Raw genomic sequence first — 22830 nt, 5'->3', positions numbered from 1 at the left:
AGTTGTAGGAACTTAATATATTGAGAGCAGCGGGCGAGCGGAACGATTAAAGTGTAACACAGAAACACTCGTGTTTGTAGATGTTAACAATGAACATCTCAGCCGCTAGAAGTTTATCATAGAGACATTTAAACCTACAAAAAATACGAAATGTGTTCATCGATCGATTCTCACTTAGTCTGACCACTGATTTCGAGCAGTCCGAATCTAAATTATTATTTTGAAACAGGATGATTTTGCGATAATGGCTTGTAATGATGACTGGCAGGTAGCAGCGCGCCGCAAAGGAGCTGCTAGAAAAGGAAAACACGCTTCAAACCTCAAACTAGACTCACTCCAGTTGTCTGACTGCAAACCGGACAAGCAGAAGATAATAAATGCCATGTAAGAGTTCATCGGATTGTCTGGGTCAAATCCAAGCAGAAATTATGCATTATACAACACTTAAGTTAATAGGAAAGTGCTTAAATTATGTTAAGAATTGTGTTCATGTTGTCAGTGAGCTCTGTGAAATGTTCTTTACCATCACAGGAATGAACTGAAAGGAGAAAACTTCTGGATGGAGTGGAAAGGTAATGTTGAATTACAGCTGTACTGTCTATAAATATAAAAACACAGTTTGTAATGACCATATATTCCCATCTCCACCCTCAGATCTCCTCTCCGAGCGACTTCTATCCGGTGCTCCTGGTTCCTCGGAGCAGATTGGAGAAGTTTTTCTTCAGCACTGTGTGTGTTATGGTTTGGGTCACTTTGCTTCTTGTGTATCTGCCCGGTATCAGCTTGCAATGTTGTTACTGCTTCTAGAGACACTGCAGGTATGAACATTTCATTAAGGATTTATATGACTATATGATTTGTCAATTCAACATACAGATATTCTTTCCCCCCTCAGATCCCAGTGGGCAGTTGTTCTGTGTATGATCCTGTGTTTTCTGCGTCAGAGTGTGATGTACTCAAGGAGCTGGGCTTCACCGTGTTGACCGAAAATGAGGTGCACACATATACTGACGTGAACAAAGACATTTGTTCTGCTGTCCGTTTTTAAGCATTCTTTTCTTAACAGGAGGGAAAGCGAGCGGTTTATCAACCCACCCTGTTTTACCTGATGCATTGTGGGAAGGCTCTGTATAACAACCTGCTGTGGAGAAACTGGACGCCTCAGACATTGCCAAAAATTATTATAATTGGCAACAGTTTTCATGGCATTCGAGAGAGGTGGGCTTCTGGTGCTATACAACACATTATTATGAATTATTTATATTAGGAATTAGTTAATACAAATAAAACTGAAGTAAAAAAAAGTGAAAAAAAAAAAAAAGTGACAAAAAAAAGTGAAAAAAAAAAATCAGACATATTTTTTTTAAATGACAAAAACACAACACCGTTGTTTAAACTTTAAGATTAAAATGTAAATTGGCACCGATAGCCTTGTGGTTATAAAAATCAAATCTGATATATTAATAAAATATATAACACTCCTGCAGTCTCTGTGTTCACTATTTACTAGTATTTATACAAAATTGTGAGTACGTTAAACCAACTTTGAGTCTTATTCATGATTACTGTTGAATTTTTCTTTTCTTAGGATGCTTCAGAGAGAGTTTGAGAGAGACTGCAGCTTTCTTTCAAATGTATCCTTGATTTCTAACTTACATTACACAGTTACAATTCATGCATGTTTATAAAGACCATAAATGCAGAGAAATACCTGATATGACATAAAAATCCTCACCTTTTAAACAAATGTCCTGTTATGCAGTTACACTGCAATGTAGGATAAAAATGTTATCTCGTTGAATATCTTGTTCTTTCGAGTCTATTAGTTACAAAAGTTGACCCTTATACTGTTGGTTTCATATAAGGGTCATATAAGTCATATAAAAATCTTCCTCCACAAAGTCTTCTAGTCCTTGACTAAGTGTTGTTTTAGGTGTTGTGTGTGTGTGACGAGACGTCTCTGCCCTGCTCCCCGCGATTCCTGGATGTCTTCAATGACACAGCACTCATTCAGTTCCCTCTGGAAAATCTGAATAAACTCCCAGAATGCATTTGGACCGAGCCTTCAGAGCCACTGTACCAACACTGCCAAGATCTCGAGATCATTCAGAAAGAGAAAAGGAGCTGAAAATATCACAGCCTTAAAAATGTTGTCAGAAAAATCAGTTTCTTGTATACGTTGTTTTTTATTCTAATAATAAATATAGTTTTGTCTTTTTTAATAGGAGTCTTGTTTTATTGGGACGTAAAGGTATAGTGTTTCTTTCTTTTTACAACTGGTGTCAACATACAGAGTTGGAGACAGTATGGAAGCCTGTTTCTACCAGAGGATAAAAAAAAGGTAACTGCGAGATTTAAATGTGTAATTATGAGATATTAAATCAAGATTGCAAGAGGAGGAGGCAAAATTGTGAGATAAGTCACAATTATAATTAATATTTTTAATTCTGTGGTATAAACAAACAAAAAAAGACATTTTTTCTTTTAAATGGAAACCAATATATAAAAAATCAAAATTTCAAGAAAAAAGTCAGTATTGTTAAATAAAAAAAACAGTTGTCTTTGCAATGAAAACAAGCTTCCATAAAAACGTTGGTGAAACTTTGAAATTAAGAAAGTCACATAACTGATGTTCACTCACAGAAATTAAACTTTATTTAGTCAAACATTTTAATGACTTCAAAACTTTGTCTTCAAGATAATGTATTTTTTTGGCTTCATCTTCACACTTCACACTCTCTTGTGTTATTAGACAAGACACTGAATTGTGTCAAACACTGGATCAATCCCATCTCACTCACTCGGTCTCAACCTGCTTCTCAGAATCACCTGAATCTTCCTTCACAACAACACACTCTCTTCCATTCACCACTGCTGATTCTGACTGTGCTACTTTCACTGACATCATAATATTGCTCGGTTTTGATTGGCTATCAGTGGAGACACCGTTAGTGCCTTTTGACTCTTGTTCCTCACTTTTGTTTTTTATGGCACAGTCTCCATTATGCAGATGGGACTCGATCTGGCTGTTCATTTTAGAGTGGTCTGGTTTCTCAGAAGCGTCAGTTTCTGATGACTGACGTTCTGCATTAGTGTCTGTGGCCTCTTGCGTCTGTTCCCCATTGGCTGTGGTCTTCTCAGTAACCTCTCCATTATTGGTCTGCAGCTCTGAAGCTTTGTTCTCATTGGTCGATTCAGAGTTCTCAAGTGTGGCCTTTTCCGCCTCTTCTGCGGCTTTCCTCTCTTTCAGCTTCTCTTTGAACTCCATCATTCTTGTGCTTAAGCGACAATAACAGTGATATATTTAGCTTTTTCCATAAATTAAAAATGCACCTTATACAGAATCAGAACCTGGAAATTCTGCAGAAACTAAATGCTAATTATTCACAAAATTGTACAACTCCCCAGAAGTGTTTTTGCTGTTGTTGTGGTTCATTTTTTTTTATTTTATTTTTTGGTTTCTTCAAAATATTATTATAATAAGTAATAATAGTAGTAACTCCCACTAACAAGCGAAGATTTTATTTAAATACACAAGATTTTTATGAAAACACATTTTACATTCTACTGTAATGCAGAAATTAACATATGGTAGTATTTGTCGTTTTGTCTTTAGTTTATGCTTATTTAAATAACACTGCATTTATGAGAATCTAATAAGAAAAATAGCAAAATAACAAAAGTGATGAGAAATAAAAATGTGTGCATAAATCTATATGTATTTTCAAACATGACAATACTTTATAAATACTACAGGTAAACTTTTTTTTTATATGTAATGTATTGTTTTAGATTATTATTTTTATTCATATATAAAGTAAACAATACATTAATTGTCCTGAAATTCCAGGGATTCTTAATGTTCAGTGTTGACGTGTTTCTGAATTTCACTGTGGTTAAATCCTGAAAGTCTCTTACCTGTATGAAGTCTTCAGTATGCCATTGACCAGAGCGAGCTGCTCCAGCGTGATGTCTTGCGAGGGAACCAAACCCTGCAACACAGCTCATGTTCAACAAAAACCTGCAAGTCTTCACATGTGGGCTCTATTAGACAGCAGTTTAAAGCTGTGCTTACCTCAGGCGGTGTATCACAAAGCTCCACGCCTCCCTGACGAATTGACCGTTCTACACGCACTGCCTGCTGGGTAATGTTCCTCAGGAATTCAGAGCTGCATTTGGTTTGAGGATGATCTTCTCCGCACTGTTGCACCACATGAACATGCTCAGAACATGATCATTTATTCAAAGCAGAAGTTCAACACACGAACACTGAATCTGACCTTGCTCTGGAAGATGCTGTGAGCTTCCTTTTCATGATTCATGCCTCCTCTGAAGTCTCCAGCCACACACAGTCTCTGAGCCAGCAGATGGTGCCTGCCAAACATCAGAAATGACCTCAAGCTACTTTTAACACACGGGTAAAATAATTCTTCGTTTAGATGAGTTTGATTACTTTGGTTCTGAGCCAAACCCTAATGGGCTGCCTCAGTGTCTAATTATGCAATCGCCTTTAAGGTAACCAAAACTGAACTATGCTTAATGGGCAGCAACTAATTATTTGAGATATACCAGTATATATATATATATATATATGTATATGTGTGTGTGTGCGCTTTACCGTATTGCGACTTATAGTCAGGTGACTTATCAATATTAATTTGACATGAACCAAGAGAAATGAACTAACAGAAAACATGACCGTCTACAGCTGCGAGAGGGCGCTCTATGCTGCCAGAGATGCTGCACAGTGCTGCACTCCTGTAGTCTACACTGAGCAGCACAGAGCGCCCTCTCGCGGCTGTAGACGGTAACGTTTTCTCTTGGTTCTAAATAAATGCGACTTATAGTCCCGTAAGGCTTATATATGTTTTTTTTCTCGTCATGACGTATTTTTGGACTGATATAACTTATACTCGGGTGCGACTTATAGTCCGAAAAATACGGGTAATTATAAATTATGCATTTGCAGTTTTTTTATATATTTCTTTATTTTATTCTACATTATTGGATGGGGGTTTGTTAATCGGGGTAATAACGTTCCAGAATTTTAACGTGGCAAATACAAAACGAGAATCTAGGAGAAATAAAATTAGAACAAAAAAATCTAAAGTAAAACTTTTGGATGGATGAAGGATTTAGAATTAAATATCATGAAAATAATGTCACAATGCAAACAAATAACTGGGCTACAAGGCAAACAAAAATATGGCCCTAAAGTCTCTAATTAGTTCTTACAAGTCCTAATTAGATGGCACTTCTTTCCAAAACTTTTGGAAAGTAAAGGTATCTGTATATTTGTTTTTCCATTAAAGAAATCTACACTGTTTTTGAAGTATTATTAGCAGTTTTTGAGTATTTTATCTCACTGGTTTATTGTTCGTAATTAAAATGATAAAAATAATATCAAATATTGCATTAAAAGGCCTTTTTTTTTATTATGGATGCACTATTTACTATCAATCTTTTCAGTATTATAGATGTATTTTTAAAACTTTTTTTTTGCATTATGGGTCTTATTCGTTAAGGATATGTGTTCCTGCCATTTATTTGGACTAAAATTGGTTTTTGACTGAAAGTGGAGGCTTAAAAGATGTCTATATAAGCAGCTCACTAGGGTTTGGAACAGAGCCATTGTGTTTGCAGTATCTGAGCAGGTTGTTTAACGATTACTATGCATATCTCTCTATTTTATTTTTTCATGGTTAAAGCATCTTACATCAGAGCTGTGGTCAGGTCCGTGTCTCCTCTGAAGGAGCTGTTGAGTTTCAGTGCGCTCTGTAGATACTGTAATGACTGCTCTCCCTGAAGAACCAAGCCCAGAGAAGCCTGATGGAGCGAAAAAAGAGAGAAACATTATTACTCAAACCAATATTTCTATTTGGGGTCAGTTGATGATGCAAGATGAGGTTTACATCAATGACTGCAGTGTAAGGATGATCTGCTCCGTGAACCGTCAGCAGAAGAACTTTGGCACGATACAGGCAGCGCTGAGCCAGAGCGGTTTCACCTCCAGCCAACAGATACACTGCCAACAACACCTGGAACAGAAGATCATCATCATCTCTGTGCATCTGAAAAAGTAGGTCTGTTTGGTTTTGTGGGAGCGTGACTCACGTATTGCTGAATGGTGTTGGGATGATCGAAACCCAGAACCCTTTCGCTGATGACCACGACCCTCAGCTGCACGCTACGAGCCTACAGGACACGAGAGAGACATTGAGCACATGACAAACCAACAGGGAACAGTCTTAGAACCTTAGCTAACATTCTGGACTGTTCAACAAACGTTCTTCCAGTCACGTTAATAGAACGTTTGCTCAAAGTAATGGTCTTTAATAACAACATTAAAACTTTAGGACTAAGGTTTTTGGAACGTTTTTTTTTTAATTGAAACATTTTAATTTAATGTTTTTTAAACGTTACTACTTACTGCTTGTTTTAGAATGTTCAGAGAACCTTCAATAGTAACATTCCATTCCCCTTAATGTTTTCTTTAACATTCACATAACAAAGAAAAAAAAAACGTTTTTAAGCATTTTGAAAATAGTTCTTAGCTGACGAAAATAGCTCTAGACAGCAGCATTTTGTTAAATACATTATTCAACATTTGAAGTGGATCTTTGTTATCCTAAGACAAGATCACATTTTGGTTTTATGTTTTAGGACAACTGATGAAAGGTTTTACAATTCAAATGTTGACTACTTTGTTTTATTATATATTAATTGCATTTCGATTTAACCTATTGTCCTCATTATTAAATGTATGTTTGAATAAAAACAAGTTTATTACAGTTACTGGTTAAATGTTTATTTTTCAACAACAAATTAATAAATCAAATCAATTGACATAAAAACTGATTTATTTGAATGTTTTACAAACTTAATAATAGATTAGCTAATAAATAATCAAGTAAACATATTTTTGGTTTAGGTTTCAGTTTTTGGCTAAATGAGATTTTGGTTTCTGCGTTTCAATAAAAAAAAAAATTACTCATCACTATAAATTGCATCTTATATTGTGTTCATTTTATTGCTGTCAAATGATTAAATCGCATCCAGAATAAAATGTTTTGTTCATATTAAATATATGCGTGTATTGTGTATATTTATTGTGTATAAATAAAAACACTCATAAAGTATATATTTCAAAAAGACATACATTTATATAAAATATAAATATATTTAATATATATATATATATTTTAATATAAACGTGCATGTGTGTGTATTTATATATAAATACACATAATAAATATGCACAGTAAACACATATATATTATGTAAACAAAAACGTTTTATTTTGCATGCAATTAATTGTGTGACAGCACTAGTTTATTTATAAACTTTAAATAAAATAGATATAAAATATTATATTTATTATAAAAGTTATAGTCTGTATTAAAAAAATTATGATTTAAAAAAACTTGCTTGATTAACTTTGATTTGAATGTGAGCTGGCTGTGCTTTCATTTGACCTAAATGACCTTATTATACCTCAATATTTCTTTTAAGCCACAGGGCAGCAAGACACACCCTAGATAGTGCACACTAGGGATGCCGCTTTTCTGAAATTATTTGATTTAATATGAAGAAATGGTCACTGAACGAATCAGTGAATGAATCATTTTTGTGAACGAACTGGAAATCAACGAATCTCTTGAAAGAATCAAAATTTCCACAACTAAATTCCATGAAACATAAATGGATTTTTAAAAATTTAGTTTTTAGTGACCCGTCCCGCAATAAAGTGCCAATTTCTTAACCCGCCCCAACCCGACCCGTGGGTTATGAGACGACCCGCGCATCACTAGTGCACACAAACCCACCTCAGCAGGATGACCCTGTACATAGGCCACTTTTGCCAGCTCACTAAGACAACGGCAGGCTTCAGGGTGAAGGTCATCACACACACGACCAAAGAGGTACGCCGCTTCTTTCAGCTGCTCGTACGCCTTCTCCAGTAACCCTACAGAGAGAACAGAGTCAGGCGAAGCTGTTCACACGTGACTGTTACTGCACACTGGCTTGTGAATACCTTTCTGAAGACTGTTCTGAGCCGCGCTGAACATCCGGCTGGAGTCGGTGGTTGTTGTGGTTGTGTGCTTGACGACAGGCAGGATGTTGAGCACGTCTTCAGGAGAGATTGGCGCTTTGTTACGGTTGTCAAGAATGTATTCTCTGAGACGGAGCTGTGGGACATTCACAAACAGACCAATGAGAAAGAGTCACAGCACAGACACACCACAAGATAGCAACAAAGATCTCCACAAATGCACTGCTCTACAGCTGGAATCAAGTGAGGTCTGATCTTACTTGTGCACCAAAGCTGAATTTATTTGATCAAAAAATAAGTAATATTATTTCTACTTAAAATAACTCAATACATTTTAAAATGTAATTTATTTCTGTGATGCGAAGCTGAATTTTCAGCATCATTACTCCGGTCTTCAGTGTCACATGATCCTTCAGAAATCATGAAAATATTATATCTGCATTCTAAACATTTCTGATTATTATCAGTGTTGAAAACTCTTGTGCTGTTTTGTGCAAAGTGTGAAAATAAATTTTTCAGGATTCTTTGATGCATAGAAAATTCAAAAATTAAAATATAAATATTTTGTAACATTAGAAATGTCTTTACTGTCACTTTCTTAAAGAAAAGTATTAATTGCTGAAAAAAATATTTTCTGACTCCTCAAACATGCTTTTTCAATATATTTTGTTAAAAGATGCACTATATTTTGCTGAGATGTATATTGTTATTATTATTTCATATTTATTTATTTGTATAATTGGTGCTTTTCATTCCTAGTTACATGTGGTATAATAAGTGATAAATAGATTTCTTGACACCTTGGCAATAAAAAAAAAAAAAAAACTGAAATTAGTTTTAGTCAACTTTATTACATATGTCTTGCTTTGTGTTTCTAACTTACACCTAAGAGATTATCCTGCGAGCCTAGCATACGCTATAAGCAAAATTATCGCATGCCAAAAAAAAAGTATTACTGTAGTCTTTCAATTTTAACAATTTTTTGATTGGTTCAATTCAATACCTGAATGCCAGTCTTCAGGCACATCTCTCTCAACAAGGATATCTTCTGGAGTCTGTACTGCTCTACTAGATGATCCACGTTTGACCTGTAAAAACGTTTACTTTATGAAGGGTGTATGAGAGACATGTTACTTGAATTGAATTGAATTGAATTGAATGAGAGACATGTAAGGGTTCAGTCTTTTGGAGTGAATGATCTTGGCTCACCCAAGTCCTTCTTTAAGTCTGTATGTTTCTTGAGCATCTTGACAGATCAGACTCCACAGTTCATTCCCGCTGAGTGCAGTCCATGACGTGCTGTCGGGAGCCCCGCCCCCTCCGCGACCACGCCTCCTAGAGCGCTTCTTAGACTCCTCCCCATTTGATGCGGAACTGAAGTGGGGAACCAATAAGCAGCAGAGGAAATGACTCGCTGCTGCAGACAGGTTAGATGTTTCCACTCCCTGAGCAACACAAAAGACACAGTTGCATTATTATTAATAAACAAGTCTTTTAAATAAACATAACATCTTAGATTGACTCAGTGAAAAGAAATACCTGGATGTAGCCACTGAAGAACCGCTGTGCACAGCGCACAACAATCTCCGCAAACGCCAACCTCTGAGAGAGATGATCAGATATGATTAAGATGCTTCTTAAACGTAATATCTCCCCCAATATAGTAGATTTTAAAAGCTTTTACCGTGATGTGTCTCAGTTGGTGTTTGAGATTTGATTGGTTGATGGACAAGATCAGGTGACCTAGATAACGAAGGTTTATGCCTTTCTGATGGAGGGCTTGTCGTATTGAAGCACCATCCATGGGTATGTCAGTGCCGTGAATGCAGTCGTTCATCTGAAAGTAAACATTAATTGAATCAAAATACAGTAAAAAAAAAAGCAGTAACATTGTGAAACATTACTATTTTAGATAACTGGTTTCAGCATCATTCCTCCAGTCTTCAGTGTCACATGATCTTCAGAAATCATTCTGATATGCTGACTTGCTGCTAAACGAGCATGTCTGATTATTGTCAATTTTAAAAAGAGTTGTACTGCTTCATATTTTTTTGGAAACTGCGATACATTTTATAATTCAGGAATCTTTGCTGAACAGAAAGTTTAAAAGAACAGCATTTATTTGAAGAAAAAAAAACTGTAACATTATAAATGTCTATACTGTCACTTCTGATCAATTTAATGTGTCTTTGTTGAATAAAACTATTTTTTGGGCCAAATGGAAATCTATTATAAAAATACACTCACAAATTCTGGTATCCGGTGGTTTATGATAAACGATGCTGCTTCCTTCAACAATCTCTTCTGTAGCTCCAAGGCGTCACTGTCTGAGCTGGGAAACTCCACACCTACTCAGAGAGACAGAAAACAGTATTTAAGGTCTCAATTAGGGAAAATCTTATGTTTAGCAGTAAAAAAGCTAAACATGATTTCTGTTGAAGACAGACGTGATTATTTTAGTTGTGCTCTAAAAGCTGCCTACATAGACAGAATCATAAGGCTTAAGATGATGATGTGGGCTTTTAAGAAATGTTTGAGCATAAATCTAAGGCAGCATCTTATGGATCCTACACGGAAAAGTGAAATAACAAACAGTGAAATAACTTCCTTTCAAGATGTTGAACATTGATTATAAATATATTTAATTCAATACTTAAATTATAAGAAAAACTGAACTGTTTTTTATTATACTTTAAGTATTGAATTAAATATATTTATATCCATTAAATAACTGAATATTCAACTCAATATTATATGCATTTCTTCTCATAAGCATAGCCACATGTCAAGTCTCATGTTGTTCATACATGATCCTGGAGCACAAATGGGGCAATTATTCAAAATTGAAATTTATTGAGCAACTGAAAGCTGACTAAATAAGCTTTCATTGAATGCATGATTAGGAGAAGACAATATTTGGAATCTGAGGGTGCAAAAAAAAAAATAAAAATAAATAAATAAATATATTAAAGATAATCGCCTTTAAAGTTGTTCAAATTAAGTTCTTAGCAATGAATATTACTAATCAAAAATTTGTTTTGATACATTTACAGTGGGAAATTTACCAAATATCTTAATGGAGCATGACCTTTACTTAATATTCTAATGATTTTATGCATAAAAGAAAAATCAATAATATTAACCCATACAATGTATTGTTGGCTATTGCTACAAATATACCTGTGCCTGACTGCTTTTGTGCTCCAGAGTCACATATGAGCATTCAAAAGGTTTCATTTCATAAGATATTGCCTAAATAGAGAGTTAACAAGTAAACTGGAACAGAGCTTCTATGCAGTTTGTTTTAATGCATATTATTGTGTTAATGTGAGTGTGAGTGTTTCCTGACCTGGGGAGTAGACATCAGGGTTGAAACGCATCTCGAAGATGATGTCACTGACGGAGCCAACATCTTTGCATGCTTTTCTGACTGCGTCAATGTTCCGGGAGTCAGCTGACAACACGCAAATAAACACATATGATTATTCCTGTTAAACAAGTTGATCTCACTCAGACACACGGTCCAACATCCCTTGACAAATCGTGAACACTTGCTTTTGTTCTCACCAGATTCCATGCACTCTTCCGCCCCTCCGTTCTCCTCCATGTGTGCCTTCACTCGCTGCGAGAACTGAGCATGTCTGAAACATCAAGACAAATCCTGTTCATGCACACAGATTAACAAACAGAAATATCCAGTTTAATAGCCAAACTTTTACATATATACATGAGTATATATGTGAGGAAAAACTGGCTTTCTGTGTGTTTGATTCATGCATTTATAATTGTTGCTTTTTCACGATATGATGCATTATTACCATAAATTATAATGTTAATTTTTAGAACAAATACTAATTCACTCAGACAATTTAGTCTTATTTTAAGCACAATGGCTTTCAATGTAATCGACCAATGGAAGGACTGGAGAAACTTAAAACGCAATGTGTCTGAAACACTTAATACACAAATAAAGTTAATTTTTAATAGCAAGAAAACTGATTAATTGTCAACATAGAAAGCAGTGTTAATTTAGTAATATTTATTAACTATTATTGTTAAATATATATTATACAGTATACATATATTAATAAACTATTATAGTTTAAATATTTTGAATTAGCCTTTTTTATACTTTCAGTTTTCATATTAATTTTAGTAAAATTTTTAGTCATTTTTATTAGTTTTTGTTTATTTTAAATAGTATATAATGAGGGAAAGGTTTTCCATCTAAATGGTTACATTTTATTTCAATTAACAAAAAAAAAAAAAAAAAACATTTTAGATAACGATTATAACACTGCTAGAAAGACAATAAATACTTTGCTGTTGCATTCTTACAAACCAACACTGGCTCAACCAATGCCGTGGACTTGGGGGCGTGGCTATCTTTGTGATTAACCAATGAAAGCACTTGGGAAACCTGTCCATACTCACTTGTGTTGAACGAACGCCTTCACTAGCTCCGGCCGTAACCGACACAAAACATGAGGGTACTGTCTGGGAAAACTCCCTTCTGTTTCTGCTCCTTCTCCATCTTCTACATGGAAGTTGGCATCAGCTGGCATAGTGCGATACACATCCAGCAAGTAAAACCGTCCATCGGCCCCCAGAATCCCCTGGGCATCTACAGAGGTGAAGAGGGGCAGCTGATGCCCTATCGGCCCCAGAACTGCATGTCTTTGCAGAGAAAGGGCCTTTGCGGACTGAGCCAGCAGCTGTAGGAGTTTCCGTCTCGATGGATTTTCCAAAGGCCCTGCGCTGTAACCGTATAAAAGGCCATTGGGAACCTCAGCTTGCTCGGGGCCCTGAATACCTGGAGCCAGGCCCTGCGCAGACAGCCGAACGCCACGGTAGTCGGCCAGCGCGGTGGGGATGGTGTGCAGGTTTTGGAGGTCTCCATCCAGGTCGCTGTAAGCCTGAACACATCGCAGCTCGTGGCGTTGAGCGGCTCTGTGACTCCGCTCTCCTCCCAGCCAGTGGTCTCTGTGTGCCGGGATACTCATGAACACACCGCCGCATAAGAACGCCGGGTCCTCGTGAGAACCACTGACTGGGTCGACAAAGCCATCCATCACCTTCTCTGCTGCCTGAGCAACAGCCCACACAAAAGCACTGTTCACCTACAAGAACAAGCAATGAAAAATAAGCAGTGTAAACTATGAAAACCATGGTTTTTCATGCAGTGCAATGCAATATCATAAAATACAAAAAAAGTGCAATGCAAAAAATGCAATGCAATGTAATGCAATCCAAGGAATAAACAATAAAATATGAATTATAATATAAAAAAATCTAATAAATATATAAAATACATTTGTAAAAATATTTAGTGATGACATATTTAATGAATTGTTGCATCGGTTTTGAATCATTAAACTGAACCATGTGGACAAACTAATTCACTAAAGAAACTCGACTTTTAAGTTTTGATCATGCTTAATACATTATAAGAGACAAACAGCAATGTAGACGCTTGCTGAAAAAATAGCAAACTTTTGTGAAGGTTGAGCTACCGTCACACTACTGATGAATGTAGTGGAGTTAAACGGTACTGCTGAAATGTGTTCGGTTTAGTTTGTGTTTACTTAAGGTGATTATTTTGTCCTTACAGTATAATTAAGCTAGACAACTGAAAAAACAAAAACATCATTCTCAAAAGATAGAAATTCCTAAATAAATGAATACAGTATGTTTTGTTTTAGAAGGAGAAAAGAGTATGGTTTAGTCTGTAGTAATAATAGTGAGTTATATGGACACTGCAGAAGTGAAGTGAAGTGAAGTGACATTCGGCCAAGTATGGTGACCCATACTCAGAATTTGTGCTCTGCATTTAACCCATCCGAAGTGCACACACACAGAGCAGTGAACACACACACACACTGTGAACACACACCCGGAGCAGTGGGCAGCCATTTTTTATGCTGCGGCGCCCGGGGAGCAGTTGGGGGTTCGGTGCCTTGCTCAAGGGCACCTAAGTCGTGGTATTGAGGGTGGAGAGAGAACTGTACATGCACTCCCCCCACCCACAATTCCTGCCGGCCCAGGACTCGAACCCACAACCCTTCGATTGGGAGTCCGATTCTCTAACCACCAGGCCACGACTTGCCAGTTTGTGGAAGTCTGTGGATATCTTAACAAACGTGTGCTCAGACCTGAAGTAACGCTCGGTCCCTCTGAAGTCTCTCCTCCAGACTCCTCTGAGGAAGATCTCTGGCTGCTTGAAGTTCCTTGTTCCAGTCAGGAGCCTAAAATTCAAAGCAGAACATTTGAATGACACACGCACACAGACAGGCAGGTGGACAATGTGACAGACCAATGTGAATAGACAGGTACAGAGAGAGAGAGAATCGGAGAGAAACTTTACATTTTTTCTTTGAAAACCAAGTCAAAAAGTACATTTTAGCTATTTAATTTATGCAGTGGTGAAAAACTGTCAAAATTCATGGGGAAAATCTTGAAAAAGCATGTTCAGTATTTGGTCTTCGGCTCAGTGTTTTGGCAGACAGGCATGCCTAAACATTTTACTTTATATTATTTTCATTACTACAGTTTTTTATGTGGTGACATGATGCATCTCTATTCTTCATTATTTCTTACCCAGTTGTGTCAATAAAGAGATTTGTATTAGAGCACTGATAGGTGTTCACCTGGGCGTTGAGGTCCTGGTCCAGACCCAGCCGGCCGCTGAAGCTGGGTTTGTGTGAGTGAAGTGAGGAGATGCCCAGCCAGCTGAGAGTGCGGTACGGAGTGGACAGTGTCTCCTCAGACGGCAGAGATGGCCTGAATGAACAGAGACGCTCAATCAACTATCTGACAAACATGTGAGAGAGGTATGAGAGTGTGTGTGTGTGTGTGTGTGCACGTGTAAGAGAGAGATGTGAGTGTGTGTGTGTGTGTGTGTGTGTGTGCAAGAGAGAGTGTGTGCATGTTTTTGTGACATATCAGGACACAACTCTGTATAATGACATGGGTATGACACAGGTATTACAAGGAGAGGGTGACTTATGAGGACATAACCCACGTCCCCCTTTTTCAAAACGCTTATAAATCACACAGAATGAGTTTTTTTGAGAAAGTAAAAATGCACAAAGTTTCCTGTGAGGGTTAGGTGTAGGGCCATAGAATATACAGTTTGTACAGTTTAAAAACCATTACGCCTATGGGATGTCCCCACTTTTCACTTTTTGTGTGTGTGAGGGTCACCTGTGCCGCAGTGTGCTCAGGTTGTGTTTGAACTGTGGGCTGATGTGGGACAGCAGGTCGGTCAGACAGTGACACACTGGGGTCGACTGAGCAGGACGAGGGTCAAACACTTCGGGAGTCGACCTGAAACACAAAATACAGCTCGGTTTTTGAGAATAGATTTAGTTATTTATTTATTTATTTATTCACTTTTTAACTCCATTCCAGCATGGTTTTTGAGAAAAAAATCTCTATAATTCTGTGAATTTAATATGCCACAAACAGTCTGTTACTTCCAAAATTACATTATTGGGTAAATCTCATGAAAATAAGCCCATATGTGAAGTAAAATAAAAAGAAATAATAATATTTTGTACAAATATGCATAACGTATACAGATATTTTCCTTTTTTTACATTTTATAACATATAGGTGTTAAAATTAGACTTTCTTTATGCAAAATCTAGTATATTATGTGCAATGTCTACTATATTTATAAAAATAGTATATAGTATATGAAATGGTATATGAAACAGTATGCAAAATGCAATGATCTACATTTTAGATAGTAGTAAGTTACATTTGTCACATGACCTTAATTCATCTTAAAAAATGTATGGTTATTTTGCTTTTTTATTACAGTTTTGTGTACATTGTAAGTTTTGAGTGTGCAATTAAATATTGAGTCAAGTGACAGATTTTCAAAACCATTTCCAGTTCATTTGTCACACTGGAAAAGGCAGAAATACTAAGAGTGGCATGAGAGTAAGTGGTTCTGAATTTAGCTATACAGAGTCTCACCTGTTCATGTAGAATCCACGTGGGCAGGAAGTGATGTCATACTGCTTGTCCTCCAGAGTGTGGACACTGATGTACATGAAGTCACCTTGCAGCTTCCGGAAACCAGGGGGAGGGTTCCAACAGCTGAGTGACAGGTCCAGCAGGTAACTGGGAGCCTGTAGGAGAAGCAGTTTGAGTGAGAAACAAAGCCACATGCCTGAAGGTTTATTTGTGTGTATTTGACATACTTCACTGTGTGTGACGGTGGGCAGCAGGGTCGTCAAAGGAGGAAGTTCTGAAACTCCAGGCAGAATGTAAGCAGGAGGGGGCGGGACTTCAGCAGACTGCTCTGTCTTACTATTGGCTCGTTTGTTCTTTGAGGAGTGCAGAGTGGGAGGGGCTTCTAATACACACATCAAACATGCAATCAAACAATCCCATTGCCATGGGCTTAAAAAAATAATTCATGCATTTTCAATTATTTAGAGGCAATACTAAATAAAAGCATTTTTATGTGCTTTATGATAACATTTGTGGACAAAGACAAAAGTTTTTCAACATAATTAAATCCACAGAACTCAACAGCAACTTAAATGCATTATAGTGTAATTGTTACCGGGCGTTTGGGTGAGTGTGTTCAGTATAGCAGGAGATCGGCCCTCCATCAAGGCATCTTGGGGCCTGACAGCTTTCAGCATCTCCTGCACTCGTGCCAGATGAGCCTGTGCGGATCGAGGCGAGTACGGCTCTAGAACACACACAAAAACAACTCATGATACCCAAATCAGGCTTTTTCCCCAGCTATGCTGAATTTCAAGGCGTCTCATCTTGTAAAACTATGATTTATCCAGTGAGCAATAACATCTTCTATTCTATCATTTATTTTCCCACACTGCTTATAATGAGGGCCATGTGACTCACTTGGCTCAGAGAAAGGATTCATTAGTTTGCCATCAAACGATTCGCAATGAAATCAAGAAGTTGCAAAACCAGTATAGCAAAACCCCACTGATCCCTGTGGAAATTATCGCTAAAACCAGCTTAAATTGGTTGCCGCATTTTGGAATATGGTGGATGGTTTCTAGCTGGTTCAGGTTGGTTGTAGACCAGCTGCTGGTCATTCTTGCTTCAGATGGTCAAACTGGTTTTGGATCGTGTGAGCTTTCTTGTGCATTTCCATGAGTTTTCCAAGACCTTTCCAATGGTTTATGAACACTGGATGAGCTAGAATCTAAATATTGGATCAGTGTTGTTGTTGTTGTTGTTATTGTTATTAAAATTAAAACAAACAAAAAATACACACACACACACACACAAACATACATACATACATACATACATACATACATACATATATATATATATATATATATACAAAATTAAATATAAAAAATAAAATAAGGACTTAAACTTGGCAGTTAAAAAGTAAAACAAAAAAATTAAAGATTTAAAAAAGCTAAAAAAAGGTAATAAAATAAAACATACAAAAAAATTTTCAATTCAAAACATGTAGTAATTAAAATTTCCCGCCAAATATCCATGTATAATATATTTAAGTATTTTACAAAAGCACAAAATGTAAACATTCCAAATGGAAGGTCTTTTTGTTCACCTTCCACTAGACGGAGAGTGACTCCAGCTTTGAAGCCCTTGACGTCCTTGAGCTCTGTCATGGGGTCGAGGGTCACACCTGAAAGGGCCAGAGCGACAGACGTGCGTGGTGCCACCTCCTCTCGGCCCAGTAGGGTCACAATGGCATCCTGGACCGGCCAGAAACCATGAACCTGTAAAGCAAACATTACCAGCATAGAAGATACAATCCTTGCATTAATGGATGAGACATGCTTTGCATCTTTTGATGTTCTGTTAACAGACATATTTGAAAACATTTGCATTGCTGATCAACACAAATCAAACTACTAAGGTTACACTAGATTCGTGGATATTAATTGGACTAGAGCTCACCTGCAGCTCGAAGGGTTCGACACCCGCACCCTGAATCTTCACTGGAAACGATCCATCATCGTCTTTTTTGCTTCCAGTAGCTTTTTTTCCATCGGCTAAACCTGAGACATCTGCCGAGTGAAGTGGGTCAAACATGAGCTCAAAAATGTGCTTCAAGCCAAAACAGAAGTTACATAAGAGAGTTAGGAAATCTGTCCAAATGTCACGAAAGAAATGGAGGAAAAAGCGTTTTTTCCATCCTAGAATCTATCAACACAATAGTATCATGGTACTAGCATGTTTTTTTAGGCATGATGCCCTGGCATTACAATGTTTTAGGGATATGTCCAAAACAAAAACAAACCTTCTGTCATAGTGCAAAGAACAACATTTTAACCACATCAACTCTGGGGACCCACCGGTGGGTCCAATATTGCATATGTCTAATTCTCAAAAAAATCTAAATAACAGCTGAAGTGGTTAAAGCATTTTTTCCCTGTAAAATATCTTAACATCCTTAAAACAAGATTACATGGGAATTTCATCTTAAAAAAAACTATAGTTTTACTAAAAAAAATTAATTAAAACGTACAAATTTCTCACAAAAATTTAAAAGCATTCATTTTTTCTCTCTCTCTATTTGTTTTTATCTTATTTTGAAGTTTTTGAGTAAACAAACTGGGGAAAAATTGCCAATAAGGTAAGGATATTTTTTTGTTAGTTTTACTAAAAAATACGAAAAAGGAAATAAAACGTACAAACTTTTGTCACAGTGCAATAAACTATTATTTTTTATTTATTGACTGATTTTATTTTCCTGTAAAAATATTTTAACATTGTTAAAATAAGATACAATTAATTGGGAAGCACAGCTATATTTAAAAAAATATTTTTTTTTTTATTTATACAATTTTTTAAATCCTTTGTTTTCATATCTTCTTCTTAATTGAAGTAGTTAAGTAATTCATTTAAGTTTTTGAATAAACAATTTGTGTGTGTGTGTGTGGGTGGGGGGGGGCTACCAACAACGTAGGAAGATTTGAATTAAGTAATTTAAATACAATAACAAAATAAAATGAAAAATAAAATATTACAAGACTTTGTATTAGATATTTATATATTAGTCTACAGAACAAATTTTGAGCATTAAAGGCTTTAGATTTAATAGGTTAATGAGAAACAAATTTAAATCGGTCCAAACGTTTGAGTGTATATCAGAGCAGCACAGTATTACCATCTGACATGGTACTGCCAAAATACTATTCTAACGTCAGATGGACGTCTCACAGAGGTTTAACTCCTCTGACATCCATTAGAGCCACAGATCTGAGTCTCTCTTGTTGGATTTGTAGGCAAGTCGAAGATCTCTAATAACAGCAAGACTCGGCTTGATATGGCATGAGCATGTCCAGACATCTTCCAAACTTCCCCCTAGCTAATGAGAGCGGAGAACAGGCGCTATTACTAATACTAACACACCACACTCCCTCACTGACGGCAGATACTGATCTCTGAGACTCGCTGGACGTTAGCAAGAAAATTCTCTCACACAAACATCCAACACAACCCAGGATGAGATGCATCATCAGCACAAAGAATATTGTTCATGGGTCATGCATACTTTATAGGTCATAGTAAATATAAAATGTAACCTTTTGTAAAGCCACATTTCAGTGGTTAAGATGAAATGTGTTTAATGAGAGTAAAATGTGTTAAATGGAACTGGGTGTGCTTTTTGATCATTATCCATAAATGAAATAAAAATATTTCATAAACAAAAGACAGTGTGGTTGAGGCATGTGTAGAATTTTATGAATGATGGGCATTTCTATTCATCTGTGGACCTGCTGAAGTCTGTCTTGATTTTAAGATAACTAGCTTTATTAGTAACAAGTTATTTACGGAAGCAGATGCTTGGACAGTTCACCTGGAATAACCCGAGATGAAATATCATGAAATATACGGAAATATTGTCAGAAATATAGTGCTGTACCACGCCCTGTGTTTGTTTATCAAACCTTTAGCTAGTTTGATTGATCTTTCAGCTATATTTTTTTACTGTAATGTCGAATAATTAAATATAAAATGTAACAATATTTTAAAAACTTGAGTAAATATACGAAATTGCATTTATGATTTTTTTCTAATTACCCAAATGTGAAAATTAACTAAAATACATCTATTCTATAATTAAATTTCAATGATGGCATTTGTCCTGCCAAAATAAATCCTGTGATGTGGAAAAATAAAATGTCTAACAAATATCAAATTAAATTAAAACATTAGAATAATGTCATTTGAATAATGTTGCAATGCAATGCAATGCAAAAAAAAAAAACATCCTGCAAATCACAATGCATTTGTACTAAATAAGTCAGTCACATAATAATAATACAATTTACATTTTCATATAGCTAGGTAAATTGTGCATGCAATTATCCTTGAAAAAAAAAACGCAAAATAAATAAAAGAAATGCTACTCTTCATCTCCATAAAAGTTTTTATTTTATTTTTTATTTACTTTTTTGTTGTTGTTTAAACTAAAAAATAAGCACAGAAAATGTTAACGGATTCCAATCTATTCTCAAAAATGATCTATCCATGCAGAACTACAGCCTTTCAGTTTCCACCAAGGGCTGATCTGAAAACTTTAGGGGGTACATTAGTGCACGAGTGTTAAAGTGGTTTAAGTAGCATAAAAATGGACAGGCACACATCAGCCCTCTAGAGCGAGTGCCTCGAGAGGGACGCGATCATGACAAGCTGCGTTTGCCCCGAGAGTAAAAGAGAGACAGGAATGTCTGCGAATCTGGCCCGATGCCATGAGGAATCTCACAGCTCTGCCTCCTTGGTTTAACACGTGTGTTCAGAAGAGCAGGAAAGAACCACAGAAGTATACAGACGAATACATCACCAGGAGGTCAAAGGTGAAGTTTGCTATTTGTGAAAGCTGCAGCACCATAAATATAATCCAAGCTACATGTGTTTGTGTCTTCATGCACATAATGCATGCATGCATCAAGCTTTTCACACAAACACCGAAAGAAAGCTTGATCCCAAGAATTGAGAAAACATCAGGAAGAAGTTGAGAGAGAGGGAGGAGACTGCATGAATCAGAACAACTCAACTCTTACCCATAGTTCTCTTCTCTCCGTTTCCTTTCTTCGCCGTGTCTCTCATTTCTGCTCTGGTTTTCTCTCTCTGTGGCTGCTGGTTTGCTCTTTGACTCGGGACACAGTGTGTTCGGAGAGCTGTCAGGTGTGACTAACCCAACACGTCTTTTTAGTTTGTCATTCCTTTCCCTCGGACAGCCACTCCTTCCAGCACTGGCAGAGCTTCTTCTCCTCCCACTCACTCTCTCCCCCTCTCTCTCTCTCTCTCTCTCTCTCTCTCTCTGTTGTTTGGCTGGGCGTGACTCTTCACTCCATTTTGCAAGAGATCAGTGAGTGTTTCCCTCCCCCTCTGACATCCCTCAGGGCTGGGAGGGATCCTGGACACACACACACATACACACACACACACAGAGAGAGAGAGAGAGAGCGAATCTCACCAACCACATCAAATGCATTCAGCACAAAATGAACAGATAAATGCATTAAATAACATTATATACAAAATAGAAACAACTTTAAGCCAGTACAAGTTTTTGTGTTGTAAAGCTATTTTCATTGCAATTAAGTGCATTTAACTTCCAAATTCTCATGCAATGCATACATATCAGGGTTATTATCACTGACTAAAATAACCTCAAAAAAAGCCAAAGTAAAATTAAATATGCATAATATCCCGTAAAAGACAAAGTGTTGCAACTAGCTGAAATAAGATAAAGGTAAAAAATTATTAATTGAAAATAAATAAAAACTAATATGATCCAAAAAATAAACCTAAAACAAACATTGAAAATATAAAATAAACATTACAACTTAGAAATGTTGTCTTGCACTAAGATTATTAACTAGAAATAAATTAAAACTAAAATGAATCTGAAAAGTAACCTGTAAGGAACATAAATATTAAAACTTAGAAATGTTGCCTTGGCCATTTACTTAAAAATGTTTTGATTGAAAACAGAAAAATTTAATAAATAAAAACCAGAATGGACATAAAAATAAACCTAAAAAGTAACATTTAAAACATAAAAAATAAATAAAAATTGGGAACTTGAAAAAAATTGAAACAAAATAGACCAAAAAAAAAAAAACAGTAGTAATTTGGAGGGCTTTGTGGAAGAAAACCAGGTCATTTGATTCTCTGGATGACTCAAAATTGCCGGATAGTCAAAGAAATGACCTCCTTACAGAGAAGTGCATGTACTTGTGTGTGTGGGAGTAACTGATTTCCCAATCCTTTACACACCTCTTCAGCTCTTTAGCTTGATTTCAAGGTCTTTTAGCATTCAGTTCTGCAGTAACGCTCACTGCTGGCCTTTTCAGGGCTGAAATGTGACAGAAATCCGAGTAAGGCCAGAAGTGGTTCAGCGCTGGCTGGTTTGAGCTGGAAACCACGGCCGTTCATGTGCACCTCAGTTACATAACGCATCCCAGCAGCTGCTGACATTTAACTCATATTCGTTGTGAAATAAGCCACAGCTGAGCAGATCAGACAACAAAAAGAAGTACTTGTGTGGATCACAAAACAAAGCTCTAGAAAGTGACTCAGAAACAACACTTTCACCATTTCAGCGCTCGAGGGAGGGGCCCACGCTACAAACTCACTTAACAAGTTGAGAAATATTCATGAGATCTTGTCTTGCTCCCTAAATGACCTCTTTGGGATAGTCACATTTAAACCACACATGAAGACTATGAAAAATATGCATATACACACACATACATACATGCATATAATTTGTCTTGAAATTGATGCTTAAA

The 22830-nt window shown here is 36.5% G+C and overlaps 2 protein-coding genes across 2 annotated transcripts; one reads left to right on the top strand and one right to left on the bottom strand.

Moving 5' to 3' along the window:
• The first annotated feature begins 144 nt into the window (after positions 1-144).
• Positions 145-2222, top strand: srrd (SRR1 domain containing). The gene is made up of 7 exons (XM_059504254.1): positions 145-384; positions 532-572; positions 655-818; positions 896-994; positions 1067-1218; positions 1589-1634; positions 1934-2222. Exons 1-7 carry the CDS (start codon positions 245-247, stop codon positions 2126-2128), a joined length of 837 nt encoding a protein of 278 aa, XP_059360237.1. The 5' UTR covers positions 145-244; the 3' UTR covers positions 2129-2222.
• Positions 2223-2744: 522 nt separating this feature from the next.
• On the bottom strand, positions 2745-21296 carry si:ch211-166a6.5 (clustered mitochondria protein homolog). The gene is made up of 26 exons (XM_059504251.1): positions 21094-21296; positions 17981-18090; positions 17628-17799; positions 16632-16763; positions 16264-16418; positions 16037-16191; positions 15257-15379; positions 14701-14833; positions 14206-14298; positions 12488-13173; positions 11621-11694; positions 11403-11507; positions 10301-10401; positions 9738-9890; positions 9593-9655; positions 9263-9498; positions 9057-9141; positions 8036-8189; positions 7827-7966; positions 6115-6195; positions 5913-6038; positions 5717-5826; positions 4281-4374; positions 4076-4201; positions 3919-3992; positions 2745-3278 (listed from the first exon to the last, which is right to left on the bottom strand). The coding sequence occupies exons 1-26, from the start codon at positions 21137-21139 to the stop codon at positions 2798-2800; spliced, it is 4008 nt and encodes a 1335-aa protein (XP_059360234.1). The 5' UTR covers positions 21140-21296; the 3' UTR covers positions 2745-2797.
• Between the last annotated feature and the right edge of the window lie 1534 nt (positions 21297-22830).

The sequence above is a fragment of the Carassius carassius genome, chromosome 21, assembly GCF_963082965.1.
Source record: "Carassius carassius chromosome 21, fCarCar2.1, whole genome shotgun sequence".
NCBI classification, from domain to species: Eukaryota; Metazoa; Chordata; class Actinopteri; order Cypriniformes; family Cyprinidae; genus Carassius; species Carassius carassius.
Note: the sequence above shows the minus strand (reverse complement) of the source record. Positions and strands in the feature narration are given on the sequence as shown.

Excerpts from the sequence above, each read along its gene's own strand:
- si:ch211-166a6.5 (XM_059504251.1), bottom strand. The coding sequence starts at position 21,139 with ATGAGAGACACGGCGAAGAAAGGAAACGGAGAGAAGAGAACTATGG. Across the intron at positions 13,174-14,205 it reads GGGACCGAGCGTTACTTCAG|GTGAACAGTGCTTTTGTGTG; the intron begins GTCTGAGCACAC and ends TTGTTCTTGTAG. Across the intron at positions 9,499-9,592 it reads TCTTCAGTGGCTACATCCAG|GGAGTGGAAACATCTAACCT; the intron begins GTATTTCTTTTC and ends TGTGTTGCTCAG.
- srrd (XM_059504254.1), top strand. The coding sequence starts at position 245 with ATGGCTTGTAATGATGACTGGCAGGTAGCAGCGCGCCGCAAAGGAGCT. Across the intron at positions 995-1,066 it reads CCGTGTTGACCGAAAATGAG|GAGGGAAAGCGAGCGGTTTA; the intron begins GTGCACACATAT and ends TTTTCTTAACAG. Across the intron at positions 1,219-1,588 it reads TTTCATGGCATTCGAGAGAG|GATGCTTCAGAGAGAGTTTG; the intron begins GTGGGCTTCTGG and ends TTCTTTTCTTAG.